The sequence below is a fragment of the Rhinatrema bivittatum genome, chromosome 4, assembly GCF_901001135.1.
Source record: "Rhinatrema bivittatum chromosome 4, aRhiBiv1.1, whole genome shotgun sequence".
Classification (NCBI taxonomy): domain Eukaryota; kingdom Metazoa; phylum Chordata; class Amphibia; order Gymnophiona; family Rhinatrematidae; genus Rhinatrema; species Rhinatrema bivittatum.
In genome coordinates this window covers 371,878,903-371,905,815 of record NC_042618.1, presented here as the reverse complement: position 1 = coordinate 371,905,815, position 26,913 = coordinate 371,878,903, and the positions used below count along the sequence as shown (strand labels likewise).

Below are 26,913 nucleotides of genomic sequence, written 5' to 3'. Positions count from 1 at the left end.
ATTGAAGCTCCCAGAGCATCCAACTAGGGGGGGGGGGGGGGGGGGGGGGGGGGGGGAGAGAGAGAGAGAGAGAGACAGACTGGCCATAATGTCCTTAGGTATCAGTGTAGGGGGTTAGGAGCCCCTTTGACATTCAATGTTAGATGTACGCACAGAACAGTGGTCTCATGTGAACATTTGATGACCCTTGGAGTGAGGAAACTCACTCCAAGATGAGATTTGGGCAATGTTCTCTCAACCTAGCTTGATGGACTCTCTACCTGAGAGAGGAGAGCTGCACCAAAAAAGTGAGTAGAGTGGCTCAAAGGAAGAAAGGAAGAAATATGACTATGGTTGATAGTATGAGGAGAAAGACAGAGGGGGAAGGAATGAGACAGGAATGAAAGAAGAAACAGAGGATAAAGAGGGAGACAGGAATCCATGAATGACCTGGTTAAGGAGTGTGAGAGTGGATGGCAGCTTATCAGAGGAGAGAAGGAAGGATCCCCAGAAATCATGCTGGAACAGAGTTAGAGAGAGAGGGAGGGATAGAGTGCCGCCATGGTCTAGGAGGGAAGAAGGGAAAAATGACCGCCAGGGATCAGGGAGGAGAGAGGACGAAACAACAGCCAGTTTGGATCCGATATTAAATCTAAAGGTTATTTAGAGGAATACACAGACAGACATGGAGCCTCTCTAAAAATTGACCGCCTTTTAGCCTGCTTTCTTTTATATTTTAGTAAGTACTTTTATGGTTCTTATAAACACATACAGAAAATGATTCTCTCAAAATAATTTAGATTTTAGAAAAAGCAAAACAATTCTTCCCTTTGAAAAGCAGGGAGTTGTTTTGCTTATTTAAAATCTAAATTAAAAGAAAAAGGTAGGGGGAAAGGGTGGGGGAGGTAGGGGAAGGGAAGGTGGGGTGGGGGGGGTAGGGAAGTTCCATCCGAGGGTGCTCCGATTTCGCGCGATTTGCGCGCGTCGACTCCGATTTTATAACTTGCGCACGCAAGTTATAAAATCGGGCGTACATGTGTGAGTGCTGGGTAGCGCACGCACATGTACGCCCACGCGCTTCTATTAAAATCTACCCAAAAATGTGTATATGATTTATCATGTGACAGAGATTGAACGAGTATGTCTGTGTATGTATGACTGAGCGTGAGAGAGAGCGAACGAGCATGTATATGTGTGTATACAGTTAAGCATGAGAGAGCAAACAAGTGTGTGTGTGTGTGTGTGTGTGTGTGTGTTTGTATCTGATTGAGCATGTGTGAGAGAAAACATGAAGAAAGTTTGTATGCAACAGCCCCTCCTGTCTCCCTGCTAATCCATGACAATCTCAGGTCACCTGGAAATGAAAATTTCCCAGATATGGACAGCAGGGGATTTTTTTTTTATCCTTATTGGTTTTAATTATTGAGTGATATTTGATGTATTAACTGTTTTGAAATATTTTATTGACTTTTGGAAATGGATAAAGATATGAATTTTTAATTATTCTATTCATCAGCTGTTTTGAAATATTAAAAGTTTGTATTATTATGGTTTTACTATTTATGATTTATGTTTCTTGATTTTATTGTTTGATGCTTTATGAGGAATGGTGGTCTTTCTTTTCTTCCATAGTTGCACTGCATGCAGTCTGGCTTGTGGTTTCCAGTTCAGTTTTTGTCTGCACATTTCTAATTACACTTTACAGTCTCTCTGTTAGGAATTTGGTGAGGGTCTATCTGTGTTCGGCATGTGAGAACAAGGTGAGGTGCTCTGCTATCTTGTAGTTTTTGTATGGGGATCTATAACAGCCTGGTTTGTTCTGTTTTCTTAATAGTACGTGTTTTGGTGTTTAGGGCCTGGTGTAATATTTGCAATGTTGCCTTTTCATGAGTATGATTGAATGCTGGCAGTTAGTGCTATGTTGGTATGGGAGGTTTAGTGTATTGTAACTGCAGTTCCATTTATTCGTGGCTTTCTGAGGGCTAAGCCTACACCTAACATGCGCTACTATAGACCTAATACCATATTGGTTCCAAGTGCCATTTTTTTTACTTGTTTTGCAGGGTTTTGTAGTTAGCACCACAGCAATGCATGCAAATATAATATAGATGTTGTTGTAAGTGATATTTATAGCTCAGAATGTCCTTTTTCATGTAAAATCTGAATAATCTTTAATTGTGTGTGGGGAGGGCATGACTAGGAGGAGGGTGTCACCTAGTGGTTGGATTGGGGGCCCATGACTGCAGGCTTCTGAAGGGAGTCCCCGGTGCATGGCCCCCAGCCCAGGACTGACACTGCAATGACTGGATTAAAGAAAGTTGAGGGGGAAAAAAGATCCCTGGGAGTGGTGAATGAAGGCTCCTGGCAGCAGGATTTCTCTACTGGTTCTGATTAAGTTGGAAGCCCAAAGGAGCCAGAGGAAACTGCTGGGTGAAAATAAAACTCAAAGCCCCTTCCATTTAGCAGTCTCCCAGCCTGGTGGTGTTGTGTGTTGTGCTCAGGATGAGGGCTCACTTTTTCACTTGGCAATAGGTGCCACATGCCCTGGCTACGGCTCTGCCTGGAAGGTTGGGAATCCCTGCACTAGACATCCAAAGGGCTTGGTGGAACGAGTATAATCATAGGACATTGTGAAACCAGGATACAAAACATATTGAAATGACAAGATAGATCAAATTGGTCGTGGGGTGGCACTGTATATTAAATACAGCTTAGCGTCAAGTAGGATAAAAATGCTATAGAAAACAAATGCTCTCCGGAATCTCTATGGATAGAACATAAACATAAGAACATAAGATATGCCATACTGGGTCAGACCAAGGGTCCATCAAGCCCAAGATCCTGTTGCCAATCCAAATCACAAGTACCTGGCAAGTACCTAAACATTAGATAAATCACAAGCTACTATTGCTTATTAATTACTGTAATAGCAGTTTATGGATTTTTCCTCTAGGAACCTATCCAAACCTTTTTTAAACCCAGTTATACTAACTGCTGTAACCATATCCTCCGGCAATGAATTCCAGAGCTTAACTATGCGCTGAGTGAAAAAGAATTTTCTTCGATTTGTTTTAAATGAGCTACTTGCTAACTTCATGGAGTGCCCCCTGGTTCTTCTATTATCTGAGAGAGTAAATAACCGATTTACATTAACTTTTTCAAGTCCTTTCATGATTTTGTAGACTTCTATCATATCCCCCCTTAGTCATCTCTTCTCCAAACTGAACAGCCCTAAGTTCATGCATGAAGGGGAAGCATACAGCAGTGGAGCTATGCTACCTTCCACCTGACCAAGATGATGAAACAGACTGTGAAATGCTAACAGGCTATTAACAATGGGAACACAGTAATAATGGGAGATTTCAATTACCTCAGTATTGATTAGGTGAATGTCTCATTAAGGCACGTTAGGGTCGTGAAGTTTCTAGATGTCATAAATGACTGCGTCATAGAGTATTTGGTACCGGAACAAAGGGGGGAGGAAGGAGGATATTTTAGATGTAGTTCTTAGTGGAACAAAGAGCATTTTGCAAAGGGTAACAGAGAAGTACCAGCTTGGAAATAATGATCACAATGCCATTACATTTATCACTGGAGGAAGAATAATAAGTAAAGCTACCGTATAATAAGGAAATAAGTTAGAAGGAAGCTAAAAGGAGCAGTTGCAAGGGTTAAATATTTGCATGAGTATTAGAGGTTGTTTAAAATATTTGCATGAGTATTAGAGGTTGATAAAATGTATTTAATCCATATATTAAAAAGGCCAATAGAAGACCAGACAACTGCCAGTATGATTAAAAAGTGTTGTGAAAGAGGCTATTAAAGCCAAAAGGTATTCTTTTAAAAATGGAAATCAGCAAGGAGAATTGGAAAGAGCATAAACAGTGGCAAAACAGAGTTAAAACATTAATAAGGCAGGCCAAGAGAGAATTTGGGAGAGACTTGCTACAGAGGCAAAATCTAATAATGAGAAAGTTGAAATGTTATTACTCAGGCAGTGCTTCCTAATCCTCTCCTGGAGGCACACCTAATCAGTCAGATTTTTAGGATATCTGTAATAGAGATGCATGAGAGAGATTTGCATACATTGGAGACCCAGGGGTATACAAATCTATCTTATGCATATTCGTTGTAGCAATTTTGAAAACCTGATTGGCTAACAGGTAGATTTTCAAAACCTACGCATACATGTCCATGTGCGCGCGCTACCTGGCGAGCGCGCACATGGATGCGTGATTTATAACATGTGCGTGCTGGCGCGCACATGTTATAAAATGCCGGGTCAGCGGACGGAGGGAACTTCCCAACCCCTAGCCTAACCTCCCTTCCCCTTTCCCTATCCTGCCCTCCCCCTATCCCTATCCTAACTAGCCCGATTTTTAATATTTCACCTTTTGCTCCTGCCTCGGAGCAGGAGCAAGTTGCACATGCCGGCATGTGATCCCCCGGCATAGCGGCAACCGAACCGCCCCTTTTTTAAGCCCTGGGACTTACACGCTTCCTGGGGTTTATGCGCGTGGCCTGGTGCACGTAAACCCCGTGATTTACGCACGCCGGGGTTTGAAAATCTACCCTTAAGTGTGCCTCCAGGAGAGGGTTGGAAAACACTGACCCATACTATCAGTGTTTGTGCTGATAGCCTTCCAGATATTTCTCCTTCCCTTGTTTTCCCTGTGCATTTTTTCATACCTGCCTCGCTTGTCCTTGCTTGTGGCCTAAGACCCTCCCCTAATATCCTTAAACTTCTCCTTTACTATGCTGACTTAGCTCATAACCAGCTCATTTGGATCGAAGACACTTCCTTTATGCCAGCAGTCCTAACAATGTAAAATATTAAACGATTACATGGTTAGTAAAGTCAAAGGAGAATTTTTGAAGCCTGGTGCGTGCCAAAACTGGGAGATACACGCACAAGTTGGGCTCATGCATGCCGAGAGGATTTTATAAGCTGTCGGGATATGCACATACATGCCACTGCGCAAAACAAGAAAAAGGTTTCCAAAAAAAGAGTGGGGCGTGGGTGGGCCATGGGTGTTCCACGGTTTTATCATGAAATTTGCGCTTACATACCTTCGCTTACTGGTGTGTGCCAGCATCCCCTGCAGTGTGACTATACTTCTGCTATGGATGACATGTAAGTAATAAAACAAAAAATAAACTAGACAGATCAGCGGGGTTTTAAGGGTCATGGATAACGGGGCAACCTGGGAATGAACTCGGAAAAGTATCAATGGCGTCAGCACGTATCCCTTTTAAAATTTCCCCATTTAAGTGGTAGAAGCGGGATTTACGTGCACATACGCATGTCCATTTAAAATTTGGCACACATATACACGTGGCAAGGCTATTTTATAATGTGCATGTATGTTATAAAATGACTTCATCCCTGGGAGCGAGCTGACAAACACGCGCACATGTGCGCCCAAATGCCGGTTTAAAAGTTACCGTCCCTGTGGATAACTTTCAAACAACTGCACGCAGCGGCATACATGCACGTATATGGCTGTAAGCAGATGTATGCTGGTATTTTACAAACTGGGCGTATTATATATGAAGGCTTACACGTGAATACATATAATTCATTGAAAAGACGTATATCAATGCAGTGAACATGCGGACTTTTCCTATTTTTAAAATATATGTGCTAATATTTTAAGAGCAAAAATAAAGGACTTCAGTATATCAGGACATATGCACATAGGAATGGTAACTTTCAATCCAGCGTGCATGCACGTATACATCGGCCTACACAGTCAACATGGATTTACCCAGGGGAAGTCTTGCCTAACGAATCTGCTTCATTTTTTTGAAAGGGTTAATAAACATGTGGATAAAGGTAAACCAGTAGATGTAGTGTATTTGGATTTTCAGAAGGCGTTTGACAAAGTCCCTTATGAGAGGCATCTAAGAAAACTAAAAAATCATGGGATAGGAGGCGATGTCCTTTTGTGGATTACAAACTGGTTAAAAGACAGGAAACAGAGAGCAGGATTAAATGGATAATTTTCTCAGTGGAAGGGCGTGGGCAATGGAGTGCCTCAGGGATCTGTATTGGGACCCGTACTTTTCAATATATTTATAAATGATCTGGAAAGAAATACGACAAGTGAAGTAATCAAATTTGCAGATGATACAAAATTATTCAGAGTAGTTAAATCACAAGCAAATTGTGATAAATTGCAGGAAGACCTTCTGAGACTGGAAAATTGGGCATCCAAATGGCAGATGAAATTTAAGGTGGATAAGTGCAAGGTGATGCATATAGGGAAAAATAACCCATGCTATAGTTACAAAATGTTAGGTTCCATATTAGAAGCTACCACCCAAGAAAGAGATTTAGGCTTCATAGTGGATAACACATTGAAATCATCAGTTCAGTGTGCTGCGGCAGTCAAAAAAGCAAACAGTATGTTGGGAATTATTAGAAAAGGAATGGTGAATAAAACGGAAAATGTCATAATGCCTCTGTATTGCTCCATGGTGAGACCGCACCTTGAATACTGTGTACAATTCTGGTCGCCCCATCTCAAAAAAGATATAATTGCGATGGAGAAGGTACAGAGAAGGGTGACCAAAATGATAAAGGGGATGGAACAGCTCCCCTATGAGGAAAGACTAAAGAGGTTAGGACTTTTCAGCTTGGAGAAGAGACGGCTGAGGGGGGATATGATAGAGGTCTTTAAAATCATGAGAGGTCTAGAACGGGTAGATGTGAATCGGTTATTTACTCTTTCAGATAATAGAAAAACTTGGGGGCACTCCATGAAGTTAGCATGTGGGACATTTAAAACTAATCTGAGAAAGTTCTTTTTCACTCAATGCACAATTAAACTCTGGAATTTGTTGCCAGAGGATGTGGTTAGTGCAGTTAGTATAGCTGTGTTTAAAAAAAGGATTGGATAAGTTCTTGGAGAAGTCCATTACCTGCTATTAAGTTGACTTAGAAAATAGCCACTGCTATTAGTAGCAACAGTAACATGAAATAGACTTAGTTTTTGGGTACTTGCCAGGTTCTTATGGCCTGGATTGGTCACTGTTGGAAACAGGATGCTGGGCTTGATGGACCCTTGGTCTGACCCAGCATGGCATGTTCTTATGTTCTTTGGTACGCTCAGATGCACGTCTATTTTATAACATATGCCTGCATGTTATAAAATATTTTTGCCGCATGCACATGTGCACCTAATTTTAAGTTCATCCCAAATTTACCCAGTTGAGATAGGTCCCCCCCACCCTCCCAGGTTTGATAGTCTTCACTTCCCCCAGTTAGCCCCAAATTTTTAAACCTTGCAGATCTGCCTAATTTTCTTTACATTTTAACTTACGCGACATCCATAGCAGAAGTGAAGTTACGCAACAGGGGGCCTCAGCATGTGCTGGGTCGGGCAAGTATTTACGCGCACATCTCAGGCTAACGCCCTGAAATGCCCTTGCCCCACCCAGACCATGCCCTTGCCCCCCACCCTTTTTTGAAAACTTTCTAGATGTACGCGCATATCTTGCTGGCTTTTGCAAGCCCTACTTCTTTTCATGTCCCCCAATTAATGCTCGCACTGGACTTTTAAAATTCACCTTAAAGTTGATGATATTTTATAACATGCACGCATCAAGGAAATTACCAGTTCGCCCAGGCCTTCTCCACATCATTGAGACTCTCCTGGATTTTAAACCTAAACTCCTTCCAGTTAATCCAGACCTCCCACCCAGTCAGTACTACACAATAAACATTTTTAATTTATTTATAATTAGCAGGTGTAAAATTATACAAGTAGGTTGTCATAGCTACATGCCTGTCTTTTAAAATAGCAATTTAAGAGTGTAAATGTTGGCCCCCAACCTAGAATGTCCCTAAACCATCCCTTTTTTATGTATGTGTATATGTGTGCATGAAAATGAAAGTAATGCGTATTTTCAACTGTTATAAAAAACGGAATATGCCGGTAGAGGCTACTTACGAGTGTGTATGCTAATTTTTACGCACCTAAGGTTTTGAAAATTAACCCTTACTGTTTAGTCCTTTAACTGATTAATATTTTTCAGTGCTGCTGCAGGAAACTGGAGATAGTTTCAGATTGGCCCCTTGGCCGACTTTCAAGTATCCTATTTCTTGGGTGCTATCAGCTTCTCATGTTTGGGTAGAGTAGGTCGATATCTGCCTGCCTGGGGAGCATGCAAGCATGTTGAGAGGAAGGTAGGGAAGGGAGCGTGTGGGCACGTTGGGGAAGGAGAGAGGGCAGGGAGCTCATGGGTATTTTGGGCTTCCCTTCTCCTCCCTGCTAGTGTTGTCGACTGGCTCCAGATTTTCAGACCGGCTGTATCCTTAGTTTTCTTTGCCAATGCAATAGAAATAGCAGACCGACAAGTCCTTGTCTGCCATGGGGGTAAAACCAGGACTGGATCAACCTGTCCTGAAAAATCCGGAGCCATTTGGCAGCCCTACCCCTCACTGCTGCAGGCAGCTTTTTGTGTGTTTGTAATTTAAATGGTTAACCATTTAAATTTCAGTAGTTTAAATGATATTTCCATCCTTATGGGCGGATTTTAAATGCCCTCCTCGCGTAAATGCGCCCGGATTTACGCGAGCAGGGCCCTCACGCGCCGGCGCGCCTATTTTGCATAGGCCGCCGGCGCGCGCAGAGCCCCGGGACGTGCGTAAGTCCCGTTTTTTTTAAGGGGGCGTGTCGGGGCATGTTGGGGGCAGGGTCGAATGACGCGGCATTTCGGGGGCGGGACGTGGCGTTTCGGGGGTGGGACCGGGGGAGTGGCGCCGGCCCGGGGGCATGGTCGAGGCCTCCGGACCAGCCCCTGGGTCGGATGACGGCGCGCCAGCAGTCCGCTGGCGCGCGTAGATTTACGTCTGCTTCTAGCAGGCGTAAATCGAGGGACAAAGGTAAGGGGGGGTTTAGATAGGGCCGGGGGGGTGGGTTAGGTAGGGGAAGGGAGGGGAAGGTGAGGGGAGGGCGAAAGAAAGTTCCCTCCGAGGCCACTCCGATTTCAGAGCGGCCTCGGAGGGAACGGAGGCAGGCTGCGCGGCTCGGTGCGCGCAGGCTGCCCAAAATCGGCAGCCTTGCACGCGCCGATCCAGGATTTTATAAGATACACGCGGCTATGCGCGTATCTTATAAAATCCAGCGTACTTTTGTTTGCGCCTGCTGCGCGAACAAAAGTACGCGATCGCGCTCTTTTTTAAAATCTACCCCTTAGGTTCTACCCAGGCTAGCTGAGGATCCCAGTACTCACTTGACTTTCTTGTATTTCTCCAGTTGGACCCTCCAGTTCCTTTGTTGGTCAAGTCCCCATGATCAAGTCCCCCACCAGAAGTTTGATTCTGTTTTGGGATCACTATGCTCAAGTTCTCTTTTATAGTGGGTCTCCTCCTTCAACTCTGTGTCCATCTCTGAGCCTTTGCTAATACTGTGCAGCATATTTCCCTATAATACTGATTGTCCATTGTCCACTCAAAAATACAGTGCAGTTAGCTGTTAAGGTGGCAGTTTGCAAAATAGCAAAGTGAGAGTCTGTATGAACTGTTCAAAAGTCAGCAATTGTTCTGTTACCACATGGCGTGAATGAAATTTTCTGAAGGGGCGAAGTTGGGGAGGGGTTTGGGCGAGATTAATGAAAATGAGGGGCAATATCGCACCATGCCATAGCATAACACATGTTATCGCATGTTTTTAATGCCGGCAATAACCACACCTTTTTTTCTGGTGTTAAGCTGTGCAATATGCCCAAAGTGGTTGATGTTCCACCTTCACGGAGCGGAAGGATGGAGGGCTGCCATCTTTAAAAAAAAAAAACCAACAACAACAAAACAAACAAACAAACAAACAAAAAACCAGGGGTGGGTAAGAGTATGGGGCAGGGGTGTGGCCTGCTTGTTACAGCGGTTGCTACCCCTAATTGAGCTGGATGTTCACTTGGATGCAGATATGGTGCTGCTCTCTACATTGGTGGTGGGGTGGAGGGAAATTAGGGCTGGAGGGTACTGGAAGCCAATAGTAACAGGTGGGAGAGAGAAAAAGGGAAAAAAAATGGATAAAGTGCGTAGCTTGCTGGGCAGACTGGATGGGCCGTTTGGTCTTCTTCTGCTGTCATTTCTATGTTTCTATGACCGTAATGCAATTTGCAATAAAGATTGCAAATTGCATTTTGGTCATTTCTGGGCTTGGGGAGGGGAGAGTGGAATAGAGAGTAGAGAGAGAGCCTCTGGGGAGGCCTTCACAGTATTCAACTATTTATATCAGTATAGGAAGGCCAGCTAATAACTCGAGGTGAAGTTTTGGTAGTGGTTTAGGGGCCAGTTTGACATGCAGAGTGAGACAGTACACCTCAGTGAAGATTTGACTTCGTTTGGAGTGAGGAAAGTCTCACAAAGATGAGATTTCTACAGTGTTCTCTCGCCCTAGCTTGATAGTACCCTGTTATAGAGTCCATCAAGCTAGGGTGAGAGAACATTGTAGAAATACACTACCTATGCAAAGCGCTATGTTGGTGCGGTAAGTCTAAAATTATCATAAACACCCCTTTTTCTTACTGCGGGCCTTATCCATGCAAAATTATAGCATTTTGATGAATCCAGTGGTAAGATCTCCAGAATTTTATGGTGTCTGTGACTAATTTAATGTGACTGCATAGTGTTTGCTTTGATGTCCTTGTACCTTGTACCCATGGATGTATATAGGAGTCTGCAGTTTTTAATGGTCTACTTTTTAGTGACAGATAAAGGTATTGCCTGCATCCCTTGTTTTGCCTGTATCCTTGCTTTAACTATTTATGTTAGCTTTTTTACTTATGAAATTTGGACCTAAGAAGTATCTGTTGTACACTTGCATCACTTTAAATGCGTGTATGGAAATATATAATTTCCCATTGATTTGCACAATTCTAATCAATGGGAGATTACATCATTTATCATTTATAGTGTAACACATTTTATTGGTAGCCCCTGAGTTTACAGATGGGATTAGTGTGTGTGTGTGTGTGTGTGTGTGTGTGTGTGCATGCAATGTTTGTATTTCCTAGAAAATAAAAATAAATATAATTGTACTGAGATTCAGTAATCAACTTGTTCCTTTCATATTTGATATTCTGAAAAGAAGGGATAAAAGGTTCCTCTGGTGGCATTTTTTTTCTGAATTAATCTTGTGTATGGCTACATGGAAGAAACAATACTAGTTTGCTGTATTTCACTTACGTCTGCATACAGTAGACTCTTCTGAGCACAGATTTATAGTTATACTGTAATGTATATTGTGGTTTAATGAAATGGGACATGCACACTTTTCTCAAGAATTAGATTAGTAATACATAATTCAGCTGCATTTCCTGTGTAATTCAAAGATATACAGTTTTCTTCAGAATTCATTAGGATTTTATTGTGCATTATATCTCTGCATTTTTAGTTTACTTACAATAATGAAACAAGCCTATTGCTATGAAGTAGGTTCACATAAATGGGATGGGGAGTTTATGGCATATGGAAGGTGTTTCTGTGTTTGTACGTATATGTGAGAAATAACTCCGCAGAATTAAATTGGGTGGGAAATGGTCCTCAGCTGATGGTAAAGTGTGATGGGAGATATTAGGGATGTGCAGAGGGATGCCATATGTTGCATTCGGGATTCGGATTCGTCGGGGAGTAGATACGTTGCATTCGGCCGTATGGCGCCCAGATGCGTTAATACGGCGATTTCTATTCGTGTCCTAGCTAAAATTAAAATTAACTACAAACCCCCACCCTCCTGACCCCCCCCCAAGACTTACCAAAACTCCCTGGTGGTCCAGAGGGGGGTCCGGGAGCCATCTCCTGCACTCTCATACCCTCGGTACCGGTTTCATCATGGCGCCGATAGCCTTTGACCTACTATGTCACAGGGGCTACCGGTGCCATTGGTCAGCCCCTGTCACATGGCCATCGGCGCCATCTTGTGCTCCTACCATGTGACAGGGGCTGACCAATGGCACCGGTAGCCCCTGTGATATAGTATGGGCAAAGGCTATCGGCGCCATTTTGATTACTGGCAGCCGATGGCCTGAGGGCAGGAGATCGCTCCAGTACCCCCCTTGGACCCCCAGGGACTTTAGGCCAGCTTGGGGGGCCTCCTGACCCCCACAAGACTTGCCAAAAGTCCCTGGGGGTCCAAGGGAGGTCCTGGAGCAATCCCCTGCCCTCGGGCTATCGGCTGCCAGTAATCAAAATGGCGCCGATAGCCTTTGCCCATACTATGTCACAGGGGCTACCAATGGCACCGGTAGCCCCTGTGACATAGTAGGTCAAAGGCTATCGGCGCCATGATGAAACCGGCACCGAGGGTGTGAGAGTGCAGGGGATGGCTCCCAGATCCCCTGCTGGACCACCAGGGAGTTTTGGTAAGTCTTGGGGGGGGGTCAAATGGGTAGGGGGTTTGTTTAAATTGATTTATGTAGGCGGCCGAATAATTCGGCGAAGATTCGTGTATTTGTGGGGAATTGCGATACGTTTCTCTTCCCCACAAATACAACGAATATGGCAACATCTGTTGCGGATTGCCAATACGTAGGGACTGAATGCACACCCCTAGGAGGTATTGAGTTTATGGCAAATCTTTCCGTTTTAAAGCCTTGTGTATACTAACATTAACACTCCATATTCTCTTCTCAGGCCCAGAGAGACTAGTCGATGTCACTGACGTTACCAAACAGAAGGAATGTAAAATGAAGTTAAAAGAATTTGTAGATTACTACTACAGCACCAATAGAAAAAGAGTTCTCAATGTAATCAACCTAGAGTTTTCTGATACAAGGTAAGACTCATCATGCTGCCAGTGCTGTGCTCTAGTAGGAAACTCATAGCTGCTGTTTTACTTATGTAGGCTTATTCCCCCTCCAATGCTTTTCTTCCAAACATTTATCTACCCAGCTTCAACAAACCTCCCAGCTAACATTATCCCATAAGCAGCAGTGATTTTTTTTCCCAGATCACCAGCTTGGAGCCCTTTTGAACTTGCTTCCTTTTGATCGTTGGTGAAAAAAGGTGAAGGTGGGGACTGCCAGGTAACCTAGCCACCCAACCTGGTATCTTTTTTTTTTTTTTTTAGAAAATTACTACTGCCCTAAGGATTATCTTTAGACAGTTGTCATTTTAATATTCACATTTCAATGGATTCTGGATTTGAGATGAGAATTTTAAAACCATGAATGGTTGACAATGTCACTGAAGTCTTGAGAGTTAATTAGCAGGTCCACCTTAAAACAGTTAATTTTATTAATAAAGCATTTCCTCTGTAAAGGTATTGTTCTTGCTTCTCGTTAGTCATGCAGTAGCCTCAGACTCTGGTCTTTTCAGGGCCACAAACAGGTCTGTTTTTCGGAACAACCAAAATGTTCAATATGCATGCAGTGGCTCTTTTTTAGGATCAGAAATATGTCATGAATATTCGTGACAGATACACTGAATGTCAGCCCTCTTTTGTAGCCCTTGAAAACCAGCATTTGAAAACCTTGCTTAATGCCTCATACTTAACATTATCTCCAATTGTCTCATCTTCAGAAGACCTCAGATGGCATTGAGTTTTTCTCCCCAAAATCTTGATCATGTCTTCTAGCCCTAGTACTGTATACAAGGAAGTTTTTATATTCTTGTTATCATCTTTGAAATAAGTAAGCACTATATAATGGAGTTCTATATAGTATGATTTTTGTCTACATGCTTGCTAATGGGTAAATAACATCTTCAACTAAATTTATGTAAAATGGGTAACTAGACTTTATGCAAATAAATTCAACAAGGAAAAATCATGGCTATATTTTCTTACCTGAATGATTTATCAATTATTGTGCTTTCTGAAAGTTATCATATTAATGATCAAAATTATTCGTTTAAAAATGGCTTCGATGGTTGTAAAACGTTCATTCATGTTTCTGTGCTTCATAAGTTCAAGATAAATCAGTATTGAAAATCTTGCAAGCAAAAATTACATTTCCTGTTCTACCTTAGACATTGATATTAGATAAGACTGTCAGACCCATCTAGCCTACACTTTTTTTCTACCTACTACAGAATCACAGGCTCTGTATGGCATATCTGACATTACTCTTTGCTTTCACACCACAAACAATTCTCTGTGCCTTTCTATTTCTTTCTGGATGAAAGAATGTTTTGTGTACCTTCCAACCTTTCTGTAAAGAAATACTTCCTTTATATTATTCCAAAGTCATCTATTACAGCCACACCTTGTTTAGAACTTTTTTGTACCAAAAAATGCTTACCTCTTGTTTGTTTGTACAGAGGTGAAGGTGCACAAAATTCTGTAGCAAACATTTGTGAATTCTACAGCGCTTCGGCAGTGCAGAGTGTGCCCATATGTGTCAGACAAAAAAAATAATTGCACTTTAAGAAAAACAGATGCGTTTTACTAATCAGGCAGTGAAAACCATTTTATTTCAGATGTGCAACTATTTACAATTAATATATAAAATATTTAAACTTTGTCCCTGTTCTGGCAGTAGATGCATGTTGCTTAACTTATATGTTACATGGAAATCCTCAAAAAGAGCAAAATGCCTTGTCTTGCTCATATTCACTCAGGGGTAGATTTTCTAAAAGTGCACCAGGCGCAAACAAAAGTACGCCGGATTTTATAAGATATGTGCATAGCCGCGTGTATCTTATAAAATCCGGGGTTGGCACGCGCAAGGGGGGTCGACATTTGTGCAACTTGCGCGCGCTGCTCGTTCCCTCCGAGGCCGCTCCGAAATCGGAGCGGCCTCGGAGGGAACTTTCCTTCGGCCTCCTCCCACCTTCCCCTCCCTTCCCCTACCTAACCCACCCCCCCAGCCCTATCTATACCCCCCCTACCTTTGTCGACAAAGTTACGCCTGCCGGCGGGCTGCTGGCACCCCATCACCCAACCCGGGGGCTGTTCCGGAGGCCTCGGCCGCGCCCCCGGACCGGCACCACGCCCCCCCGACGCCCCCGGGACTTATGCGCGTCCCGGGGCTTGCGCGCGCCGCCGAGCCTATGAAAAATACATACACAAACATAAGTTTAAGTCCAGTTTTGTCTCTGTTTTCTTTCAAACATTTATCTGCTCTAATGTTCTTATAGGCTCTGCTTCAGAAGTACACAGCTTCAATCTTTAAGGGTTAAAAACAGTTCTGGTTTTTGGGTAGCCAAAATATTCAAATGAATTTGGTAGTGCCTTGACCAATTATACACATGTATTTCATGAACTTTCATTATGGGCAACCTGCAGACCAGACTCATTTGCGATCCTCGGCAACCAGAATTTGTCACTCCTACTCTAGTTCTTTCCTAGAAGACCAAGATATTTGCATCTCTTTCAGGTGATAATTATTGGTCTGTTATTGTTGTTATCAGAGTAGTCTCTTAATTTATGATTTTCTATATAAGAAACCTGTTTGATTTCAGAGTATTTTCAATCATTTTTCTTATTTCTAATCAGCTAAATATATAATATAGTGTTGATATTTATTGTAAAAATGCTTAAGAGAAGAACGTTTGGCAACATGGAGCAGATTCTGCACCATTTCTACATCTGTTGAATCACAGAAAACAAGCTACCTTGATTGTAATTGTGTATTTTGCAGCGATTTTAGGAAAAAGAATAATTATGCACAAACATAATACCTGTGGTAGACCCAGGATAGCCTAATAATATATATTTGAAAAAGAATAATTAGCCAACTTGGCAGTAACACTAGAGTTGTGGGTGTGGTATGTTGTGAGAGGAGGGGTGAGTTTCAGCACTGAATTGAAGTCATATGATCCTTTTCACCCTGCCTTGTTTCATTTGGGTAAATTACACAATTGTAAAGAAACTTTTGCCAAGAGTATTTTGCGGCCAGTTTTGAAACAGAAAAACAAACATTCATTTTTTATTTTTTACAGTCAATAAATTAAATATTTCTGAAAAAGAGTGATAATTTAACACATTTACAAAGACTTCAAGGATAATTACTGTTCATTTTTTAAAATGCGTTTTAGTTATCTCCTGTACACACCCAACTTTTCTTTCTTACAGTGATGCATGTCTTCCTTCAGATAACAGGGTTTAGAGAATCTAAGTATATCTGGTTATGATTTTCCAATTGTCCACTGCTTAAAAAAACAAGTGACAGGATATCTTTGTTTCTGCTAGTGATTGATGTATCCATCATTCATATTCTCATTTGTCTGTTCAGAATAAAACAGATGATGTTCTAGCTAAAGAAATATAATCCCTGTACCAATTCTACAAAAATGCCACACACTTCGATTTGACACACCATAATTATAATAATATAATCATGATATGACATAAATACAAGTATAGCTTGGCAAATAAGAACATTTTGGTTTGGTTTTATGGATCCTTTGGTACAAGACTTGTTTGGAATTGCTCCATTTTAAAGATAATATTGACACACTTTGTGAAAAGGTGATTATATCAAACAGCCAGACCATTTATGCCAGCTTTCACAAAGTCAGATCATTTCCTTATATATAAAAAAAATAATTTTATGACAGTTTTTCTCCTTTCTTATACTGCCCTCTTTCTATAGCCCAGCCATTGTAGCGAGTGTCCTTCTCCCCAGAGGCCATATACTTTTGAGCCCTTTAAAACCTGTTGCACTTGTATCCTGAATCTGGCCAATGGGTGTCTGTTGTGCGATGACAGAGACTCCCTCCCACAGGCTATGATTACGCAGCATTGCCAGTGGTGCCTCATGCTAACTCCCTCTCATTTATTCTTGTATTTACTTAAATGAGGTATGACTTTTTCTCCTAGGACAAGCAGTGTTGTAATATAGAATTATGATTAAAATAAAATATAGGAGAAACCCAACTCCACGGGATGGCGGGCGGGTTTTGTAAGGACTAGCGTCCTTCTGTCCTCGGCAAACATCTGTTTCAGGTAAGCAATTCTGCTTTCTCCGAGGGCAAGCAGGATTTTAGACCTCACACATGGATGAATCCCTAGATACAGGCTGCTCCCCAACACAAAAGTAGACCAACAGATACCCAACTAGGTGCCAAAGGGCACAACATCACCGGTGTTGTTGGTAACAGAGTGGGGAGACTGCCTGAACCCAAACAACTGGCCCTAGGTGGGACAGACTGGCCGAACCTACTGTCGCGTTGGCCATCCCTAACCAGACAATAATGTGATGTGAACGTGTGGAGAGAATTCCACATCACAGCCTTACAGATCTCCTCAATGGTAAACGCTCGCAAGTGGGCCACCGATGCTGCCTTGGCTCTGGCAGAATGAGCCTTGACATGACCCCCAAGATGCAGTCCCGCCTGGACAATTTGCTAGTCAATTGGATAGTGTCTGTTTGGCAATTGCAACGCCCAACCTATTTTTGTCAAAAGAAATAAAAAGTTGGATGGACTGTCTGTTGGGCTTCCGTCAACTCCAGATGGAAGGCTAAGGCTCGCTTGCAGTCCAAACTGTGCAGTGCTCGTTCGCCTTGGTGCGAATGGGGCATGGGAAAGAATGTTGGCAGGACGATTGACTGGTTAAGATGGAAATCCGTCCCTACCTTAGGCAGGAACTTAGGTGTGTATGCAAGACTACCCTGTCATGATAAAACTTAATATAAGTTGGATAAGTCACTAAGGCCTGGAGCTCGCTGACCCTGCATGCTGAAGTGACTGCCACCAAAAATATGACCTTCCAGGTTAGATACATCAGGTCACAGGAGCGCAGTGGTTCAAAAGGAGCTTTCATCAGTTGAGCTATCATCATGCTGAGGTAAAAAGCACAGCGGGGGGCCTTAGGGGAGGCTTCAATTGAAGCAGGAGCCGCATGAAATGTACAACTATAGGCTGAACAGAGAAGGGCATAGTACCTACACCTTGGTGGTATGTGCCAATTATAATGAGATGAACTCTAACAGAGTTGGTCTTTAAGCCAGCCTCTGATAGATGTAGGAGGTAGTCAAGCATTTTTTGTGTGGGGCAGGAGAACGGATCTAGGGCCGTCTGTTCACACCACACAGAAAATCTCCTCCACTTCAATTCATAGGACTTTCTAGTGGAAGGCTTTCTAGAGGCCACTAGGTCCCGAGACACATCCTCTGAAAGATCAAGCAGCCGCAGGATTAACTTCCCAACATCCAAGCTATGCACGACCCGGCCTGGAGGTTGGGATGCCATAGCCTGCCCTGATTTTGCATGATGAGATCTGGGGATGTCCCCAGACTGATCGATCTCCGGAGGTTCAACTCCCAGCGGAGTGGAAACCAGACCTGTCTCAGCCAATGAGGGGCTATGAGGATCATATCCCTTACGAAGCTTCAAGAGAGTCTTTGCTGCTAAGGTAATCGGAGGAAATGCATACAGAAGACCCTTACTTCAATGATGGGCGAGGGTGTCTGACTTGTACAGGGAGCAGAACCGAGGCACCTTCCTGTTGCAAGGGGACATGACCAGATCTACGTTCGTGCTCCCCCGGAGGCTGAATATCCGATTCTCTACTCCCTGGTCCAGGGACCACTCATGGGGTCTGAAGGCTTGACTCAGCCTGTCTCCTACCACATTCTCCATCCCAGCCAGGTACATGGCCTTGAACACCATCCCATGGGACAGGGCCCATGACCACATCTGGCCCTCTTCCTGACACAGGAGGTACAATCCTATGCCTCTCTGCTTATTGCCATACCATATAGCTAATTGGTTGTCAGTGTGGATCAGGACAACTTTATTGGACAGCATATCTCTGAAAGCCCATAGCATATACCTGATCACCCAAAGCTCCAGGAAGTTGATTTGACAAGAATGTTCCTGGGTGGACCAGAGACCCTGAGTCCTGAGCCCATCTACATGAGCTCATCACCCCAGGGTGGATGCATACATGGTTAGCACAGTTTGGGTAGGGGCACTTCTAAATGAGAAACTCCCATTACAGGTTTGAAAGTACCCGCCACCAGTACAATGAGTCCCGGAGAGTCGGAGTGATTCGTATGAAATCCTGGAGACTCTGAATGGCCTATCGCCATTGCAACCTCAGGGGCCACTAGGCTTTGCTCAAATGTGCCAAGGGAGTGACATGGATGGTTGCGGCTATATGGCCCAACAACTTCAACATGTGATAAGCTGAGACCTGCTGGCTGTATTGGATCTCTGCTGTGATGGTCGTCAAAATGATGGCCCTCTGGCGAGGCAGGAAGGCCTTGGCGTAAGTTGTATCTAGCAGGGCTCCTATGAAGTCCAATACAAGTAACAGGCTGAGATGGGACTTTGGGTAGCTGAGAACGAATCCTAGTGATTCCAATACTTGGATGGTCAACCACATGGACCTGGTGGTCCCTGCCTGAGACGTTCTATTGACCAACCAATCATCCAGATATGGGAAAACATGCACTCCCAGCCTGCTGAGATGCGCCACCATCATGACTAGGCATTTTGTGAAGACCCATGGGGCTGACGCGAGCCCAAACGGCTGTTTTCCCACAACAAATCGGAGATACTTCCTGTGACCAGGGAAGATCTCGATATGAATGTATGCATCCTTTAGGTCGAGGGATCATATCCAGTCCCCTTTTTGCAAAAGGGGGATCAAAGTGCCCAGGAAAACCATCTTGAACTTTTCTGTTTTTAGAAACTTGCTCAAGGCTCTTAGGTCTAGGATGGGAAGGAGTCCTCCTGTTCTCTTTGGAATCAGGAAGTACCTGGAGTAGAATCCCCGCCCTTTTTGCCCTGGTGGTAAAGGTCGACCACTCTGACCTTTAAGAGGGAGGAGAGCTCTGCTAGTAGTACCTCCTGATGTGCTACCCGGTATCTAAAACGAGCATGGAGGGCAAGTTGGCGGGACACCCAATAAGTTCAATTGGTACCCCTGACGGACGATGGACAGAACTCACTGGTCTGAGGTTTAGCAAAGAACTTCAGTTTTAACCCGACTGAAGGGTCCATTGTCCTGGGTATGGGCAACTGGCTTAAACTCCCTTCAACCTAGTCCAAACCCTGTCTCCGGAGTTGACTGAAGAGCTGACTGAGGCTGTGGCTTGGGGACTCTCTGCTTCCTGGAATGGCCGTGGTAGCCCTGATGGTGTTGATGGGAATGAGGAGCGGAGGTTAATACTTCCTTTGGCGAAAGAAGACTTCCTTGGCCACAGTTTGCTGGCCTCCTGGATGAGGAGGACAGGTCTGGAGTATTAGTGAGAGTTGTTGAAGGGTCTCATAGTGATCCCAAAGTTGGACCCTCACCCTGTCTCTGAAGAGATTCTCTCCAGTATATACGGCATGTCAGCGAGTCATTCTTGTACCTCTGGTTGGAGATCCGAGGCCTGCTGCCATGCCATTCTGCAGGAACCGATTCCCGTTGCATAGACTCTCGATGCCATCTCAAACATCGTAGATCACACAGACCTTGTGATTTCTACACTCCAGGCCCTTATGCACCAGCGGCATGAGAGTGTCCTGCTACTGTTGATGTAGTTGCTCAGCTGCCACCTGCACCTGCTTCCAGATGTCCCGCGAGTACTGGCTCATGTAGAGCTGGTAGGTGGCAATGCAGGCAATAAGCATGCTTCCTTGAAATACTTTCCTCCCAAGAGTGTCCATCGTTCTATTGCTCTTCCCTGGGGGCACTGAGGAAGCAGTCTGAGAGTGCTTGGCTCTCTTGAGGGTCGCTTTGACCACCATGGACTGATTGGCCAGCCTTCTGGGCAAGATAAACCCCATCTGCCTTCTTATTGTCAGGAGGCACTGTGAGGAGGTGTTTCAGTATCCTCAGTAGCAACTCCTTATGAATCTCTTTTACCAGGACTGCCACGATCTCCTTAAGAGACTCCATGAGCTGGAGGATTGTGAGCATTTTGTGCCTGGCATCCTCCACCATCAATAACTGAGAAGGGATGACCTCTACCATTACCCTCACAAATCCTGCGAGGGTCAAGTCCTCAGGTGGAGACTGCCTTCACTCCTCTGGAGGAGAAGGGTCTGAAGGTAGGCCCTTGGAGGAGGACTCAAAAATGTCATCCCCCCAGGGGTCAAAGGTTTTCTCATCATCACTGGAAGTGACAGGGGATGGGTCCCTAGGTGCTCAGCCTACTTCCAGAGGTGTAGGCACTGGTACAACTGCACAGGGGGCGGCAGGCCTTGGCGTCTCCGCCAGCCTTTGTGGAGCTCCCTCCTTGAAGGATTCGGCAATGTCCACCATATCGGTAGTGTGAGGCCTCGGTGCCCTGCTGGGTCCCAATGTTGTCCCGGGAACCAACGCCAACTGGATCAGTAATGCACCAATGAGTACATTGAGCTTCTCCAGAATTGGCACGAGGATGAGTGGCACCGGGTCCGGTGCCGTTGGTGCCACAGGATTGAAACCCTGCAGTGCCTGGTCCACCACTAGCTGGACTCAATGCTTCAGCTTCTCTTTGAACGTTGCCGATGCCAATACTGATTGGGAGAAAGGAGTGGTAGCTCGATCTTCTTCGCATCCTTGGGGTAGATTGATGACTGGCATTGGGACTGGTGGAGACCTTTGTGGACCCCTAGCACTGATGGAAGATTGGCACTCCTCACAGTGGGGCTGCTTCAGAGGCATTGTAGCAAAAGCTGGTGCATCCCCATGCCCAGCACCGTGCATCGACAGGGACTGGTGCCAGTGCTTCTTTGGTTTCCCTCAATGCTCGGCTCAGTCTTTCCCCGGTGCCAAGACCAATGACGAGGAACCCTATGTCCTTGGCCTGGAGGAGATTGATGTCCTCCAGCAACATCGATAGGACTGACTGTTCCGCTGATGTTGATGGCTTGGTGTCCATTGACTTCTCCTTGGTCCTTCAGTGCCGATACTGCTGATGTCAGTGGCTCGGATTTCTTTGACCCAAAGAGCCATCTTGTCGAGTCAGAGTTGACGTTCCTTCGGGGCAATCTGAGCACATAAGCAGCAACCCTGGATCTCATGAGATGCCTCCAGGCAAAGGACTCATGCATCATGTGAATCCGTAATGGGCATTGTCCTCGGGTACCGCAGGCATTACCAAAAACCTGATGTGGCTATGGGGACAAAACAAAAGATGATGGTGGCAGGGCATCGATGGTTGGTGGGCACGATGCATCGCTGTCACAGGGGAAAACGAGAAAGGAAACTTAGCTGAATTGTTAAATGCCCTGAGTAGGAGTCATTATGGGAGGGCACCGAGAGGGATCTGGCGATGGAACCACCAGAAAAAACTCGTGAAAAAAGCAAGAAAAAATGAAGTTTTCCACAAGGCCAAAAAAGCTCACTCACATCATGATGCTTACAGCTCCACGGAAAAAGAAAGTCTGGAGAGGGATCCTAAGTGGAGGCATGGTACAGAGCATGCTGGGCATGCTCGGTGTGCCTAGTCAAAGTTCTAGAAATTTTGACATGAGTTTTCTGCATTGGGGCTCCATCTGATGTCACCCATGTGTGAGGGCTAACATTCTGCTGTCCTCAGAGAAAACCTGTTACAGGTAAGTAACTCTGCTTTCCATTTAGAAGTCCCTTTTGAGATAAATAACTAAAACCAGATTTGATTGACACCTAACTGATTGACAAGGAATAGGTAAAATATTAATATAAAAATATGAAGATTAAAAATACGTGTAATTTACCTGCGTCTCGGAGTGCAATATCTTTTTAATCCTTTCAGCAAGTTCTAGTGCTACAGAAATTACAAAATATATCATGCAATTATATTTTTATCATATTTGAAAGATCATGAAAATATTTGTTTTCTTTAACACAGAATGTCCAGTTTTGTTGAAGCTCCTGACATAGTTAAAAAGCTGTCCTGGGTGGAAAATTATTGGCCTGATGATGCTCTGTTGGCAAAACCAAAAGTAACGAAGTATTGTCTGATATGTGTAAAGGACAGCTATACAGATTTCCACATAGATTCAGGAGGAGCATCAGCCTGGTACCATGTATTGAAAGTAAATATTTATTTATTTATTTATTTATTTATATCTAGTTGATGTCTTTAAGATTTGTTATTGGACATAGCTTGACAAATTTTAAGGAATAAATATTGAAACATAGTTTATGGTGGCAAATAAGGCCATAAGGCTTATCTAGCCTGCCCAAATTCCTTTCTATTATAATGTCTTAGATCCCAGTTGATCTCAAGTTTTCCTTCACTTCCTGGTAGTTAACCGCAGGCCATGGAATAGCCATATTGCAACCAACAAGACACATGTCCCCAGAAAGCAACCAGATCAGTTCTGGCAGATTGGTGATATCTGAGAAATGTCCAGCAAAGTCACACTGTTCTAGGTGGTTGGTTTGAGCAACAGTCTCACTAATTTTGGTAGCCATTTAGATTGGGGTCCCCAGATGCATCCCTTGAGGATTATAAACCAATCTGTTTTTCAGGATCGCCACAGTAAATATGCATTACATATATTTATAGGTACTGACTTATTCTTGGGAATTGAAATAGGAGTTCATTGATCTGCCCATTGGGAAAACTATTTAGGAAGTTGGAACTGAATTGTCTCTCAAAAGATGATTTTTGGATTTATGTAGAATTTGCTTTTAGTCATTCAGATGACCTGGGCAAATTTAATCAGGGTTGTCTTCAATGCATAAATGATAAAGGTTAACAGGTTAAAAGTGAATGTTGAGAGAACTCAGGTTCTTTGTATTAAACGACCCTAGTTGAAGACTATTTCTGCAGAACTGGTTTTAGAGAATATGGTCTTGGAGGCCTGTGTTTTGGGGGTAATCTTAGATTCAGAGCTCTCTATGTCTGTCTATATTTCATCAGTATTTTGTGACTCATTTTTTCAGTCGCTTATTTTCCGTCAGCTGCCATTATTTGAAGAAGAGTGATTTGATTGAAGTAATCCATACCATGATTTATTTCATCAAGTCATGGATTACTGCTTTCCATTTCTGATCTTTAGTGAATGGATTAGAACCTATAAGGTAGATTTTAAAAGGGCCATGTGTGCGCCCATAAATGCGTGTATGTCTCCGCACAAAAATACATGCTATTTTATAACCTATGCGTGTAGGTTATAAAATACTCTTCATAACATACATGTGCCTCTTTGCTACCGCTCCTTGTTGGGTGCCTGGTGGGAAGAGAGAGAGAGAGACTCTTTATAGGGCTCATTCTGATACTCTTATGTATGGACCATTGTAAGGGGACACTTTCATTCGGGGTTTCAGTAGGAGGGGTGAGGTTGAGGGGTGGTGTTGATATAGACACACTCAGAGGTATCCACTATAAAATGTTAGGAGCTTCAGCCGCGGCCACCCGCGGCCGGCCCCCCTTACCTCCTTCTCCGATGCCGGGACCCGCACGGCTGCGGGGAGATGTCCTCGCCGCACGTGCCTGGTCTCATTCGCTCTTGTGGCTCCCGCCGCCAAACTTGTGCCACCCTCCGCAGCAGGAGGGACGACCCCAGACCTTCTCTTCAAGGCACCAGGCCACAGGCCGACGCCACCAGCAGCCTCTTCTGGCCCAGGCCTTTCTTAGGCATGCGGCCGTGCCCCCTGCTGATTCTTAAAGGGCCAGCCACGACGAACTGCAGCCCAGCCCCCTGGATGACGTCAGGGGCCTGGGACTATTTCTGGGAGCTTCCTCTTCCTGTCCCTTGGCAATGAATCTGCTTTGCTTCGGTGGAGTTGTCTGTGCTTCGTTGGTGCCCTGGTTCCTGTTCCTGCCTTCCGAGACCTGTTCCTGCCTTCCAAATCCTGTTCCTGCTCCTGCTCCCATCCTTTGGTTCCTGCGGACGGATCTTCTGGCTTTGACCTCGGACTGGTTCTTCGTGATTCTCTGGCTTCTAACCTTGAACTGGCTATCGGCGATTCTCTTGGCTATTATCCAACCGTCTTCACAGGGGCCCACCTAAGACCAGCCGGCCCCGGCACCCAAAGGCTCAACCCGCGGGGAACGGGGTTGGTATTGGCGAAGCTCCAACCGGCCCCTGCACCAGCCCAGCCTCGCCTGCCGACGGTGGGGACCTGCGGGGGTTCGCCCTCTCAGGTAGCGCCAACTCCCCCGTGGGCAAGGGATCCACACTCTCATTCGTCAACTCAACATAAAATTGACATCATTAAAGAATTTTTGACCTTATAAGTGATGAAAAGGAGTTGATTTGTACAATGCAGCTAGCAGACTGCAGTATACAAATCAACTCTTCTTTTTAGAATTTTCATCGCTTATAAGGTCAAAAATTCTTTAAAGATGTCAATTTTATAGTCCATTTTAGAATGGATAACTCTGAATGTGTCTGTAACACCACCCCCCTAACCCCAACCCACCTCCCGAAAACTGATCCCGAATGAAAGTGCCCCCTTACAATGGTCCATATATAGATTATCAGACTGAGCCCCATAAAGAGGCACTCGCACTCTCTCTCTCGCCTACTTTTTCTGGGCGTGTATACCTCAAAATACACACACCGTTCCTGCTATTTAAAATTCACGTAGCTCCCACTCAGGGCACTTACACACATAAGTGGCCATTTTTGCATGCGCAAGGCTTTTAAAATCTACCTTTATGGGCATACTCCCCAAGTTATTAGGGGATTACAATGGCAAAGAGTTAAAATGGTGGCTTTTTTTGAACCCAATATTTCTTCCATTCTTCTTTTTCTTACAACTCAATTGGAACCAGTGCTGGGTTCCAGGCATCATGTACCTTCATTCACAACTACCCAAGGTTTTCTCCCCTATTTTAATAGACCTACCTTCCCACTAATTATAGTCTGGCCATCGTAGCAATGGCCCCCGAGGTCAGTAGCTATACATCAGGGCTCTTTCCAGATGCTGTATAATGGTCTGTAGATCTGGAAACCAGATGTCAACCTTAACTATGGCCATAACTTCCCTTCACTGGGACTGTGAATGCTGCCTTCACAGCATTGCCAACCTCAGCTGACTCAGGGTATGGAAGGCCCAATTCGGGAATTGAAGTGGGGACTCTCCACATGGCTCTGGAGAACACTGCCATTGAGTGACCAGTCTAAGTGGGTGGCTTCTGATGATCATCTTGCAGCAACTCATCAGAGGGTTGATGTCTACAGCAAGGCCTACCATGGAAATTGGAACAAAATCCACGTGTATCAGTAGATGTTTTATAAGATGCCCTGGGGTGGGGGCAGAGGGTCTTCCCTTAGGGGTAGATTTTCAAAGGGTTACGTGCGTAACCCTGAAAACCTACCCCTGCGTGCGCCGAGCCTATTTTGCATAGGCTCGGTGGCGAGCTCATGCCCCAGGACGTGCGTATGTCCCGGGGCTTTGAAAAAGAGGCGGGAAGGGGCAGCAGTCCGGGGATGGTCCTGAGTCCTCCGGCACAGTGGCTGTGCCGGGAGATGGTGCGCCAGCCGGCGCGCGCAAGATACACCTGCAAGAGGCAGGTGTAAAAAATAAAATAAGGTAGGGGGGATTTAGGTAGGGGTGGGGGGTGGGTTAGATAGGGGAAGGGAGGGGAAGTTGGGGGAAGGTGGGGAGGGGGATCGAAAGAAAAGTTCCCTTCATGGCTACTCCGATTTTGGAGCGGCCTTGGAGGGAACAGGGAAAGCCATTGGGGCTCCCCTAGGGCTCGGCGCGCGCAAGGTGCACAAGTGTGCACCTCCTTGTGCGCACTGACTCTGGATTTTATAACATGCGTGCGGCAGCGTGCACATGTTATAAAATCGGGTGTACATTTGTGTGCGCCGGGTAGCGTGCACAAATGTACCCCGCGCGCGTAGGATTAAAAATCTGCCCCTTAATATATAATTCTGTTATGATTTTGTTAAGTTAGGTTAAAGTGTTAGTATTGTAATTCATTTATGATTGGGGGACAATCAGTACACTTTTTAAATAAAAATTTTGGGTGCTGTGGCCAAGCATACCTACATAAACGTCTCTTTCCAAACTGTCGTATGCATGATCGTGTTCATCAGGGGTGGTTAGTTAGGGGTGAAAATGGGTTGCTGAAAATTGTGCAGCTTGTCATGTCAAGTTCCTATTAGATGAACAC

General features: G+C 44.5%; 1 protein-coding gene across 3 annotated transcripts in view; it reads left to right on the top strand.

Moving 5' to 3' along the window:
- Window positions 1-26,913, top strand: part of PHF2 (PHD finger protein 2) — a 381,209-nt gene that overhangs the window by 232,357 nt on the left and 121,939 nt on the right. For all 3 annotated transcript variants that reach the window (XM_029600845.1, XM_029600846.1, XM_029600847.1), the window contains 2 exons: window positions 12,623-12,764; window positions 22,684-22,870. In XM_029600845.1, coding sequence (XP_029456705.1) covers window positions 12,623-12,764; window positions 22,684-22,870 — 329 coding nt within the window. The remainder of the gene's footprint in view (window positions 1-12,622; window positions 12,765-22,683; window positions 22,871-26,913) is intronic.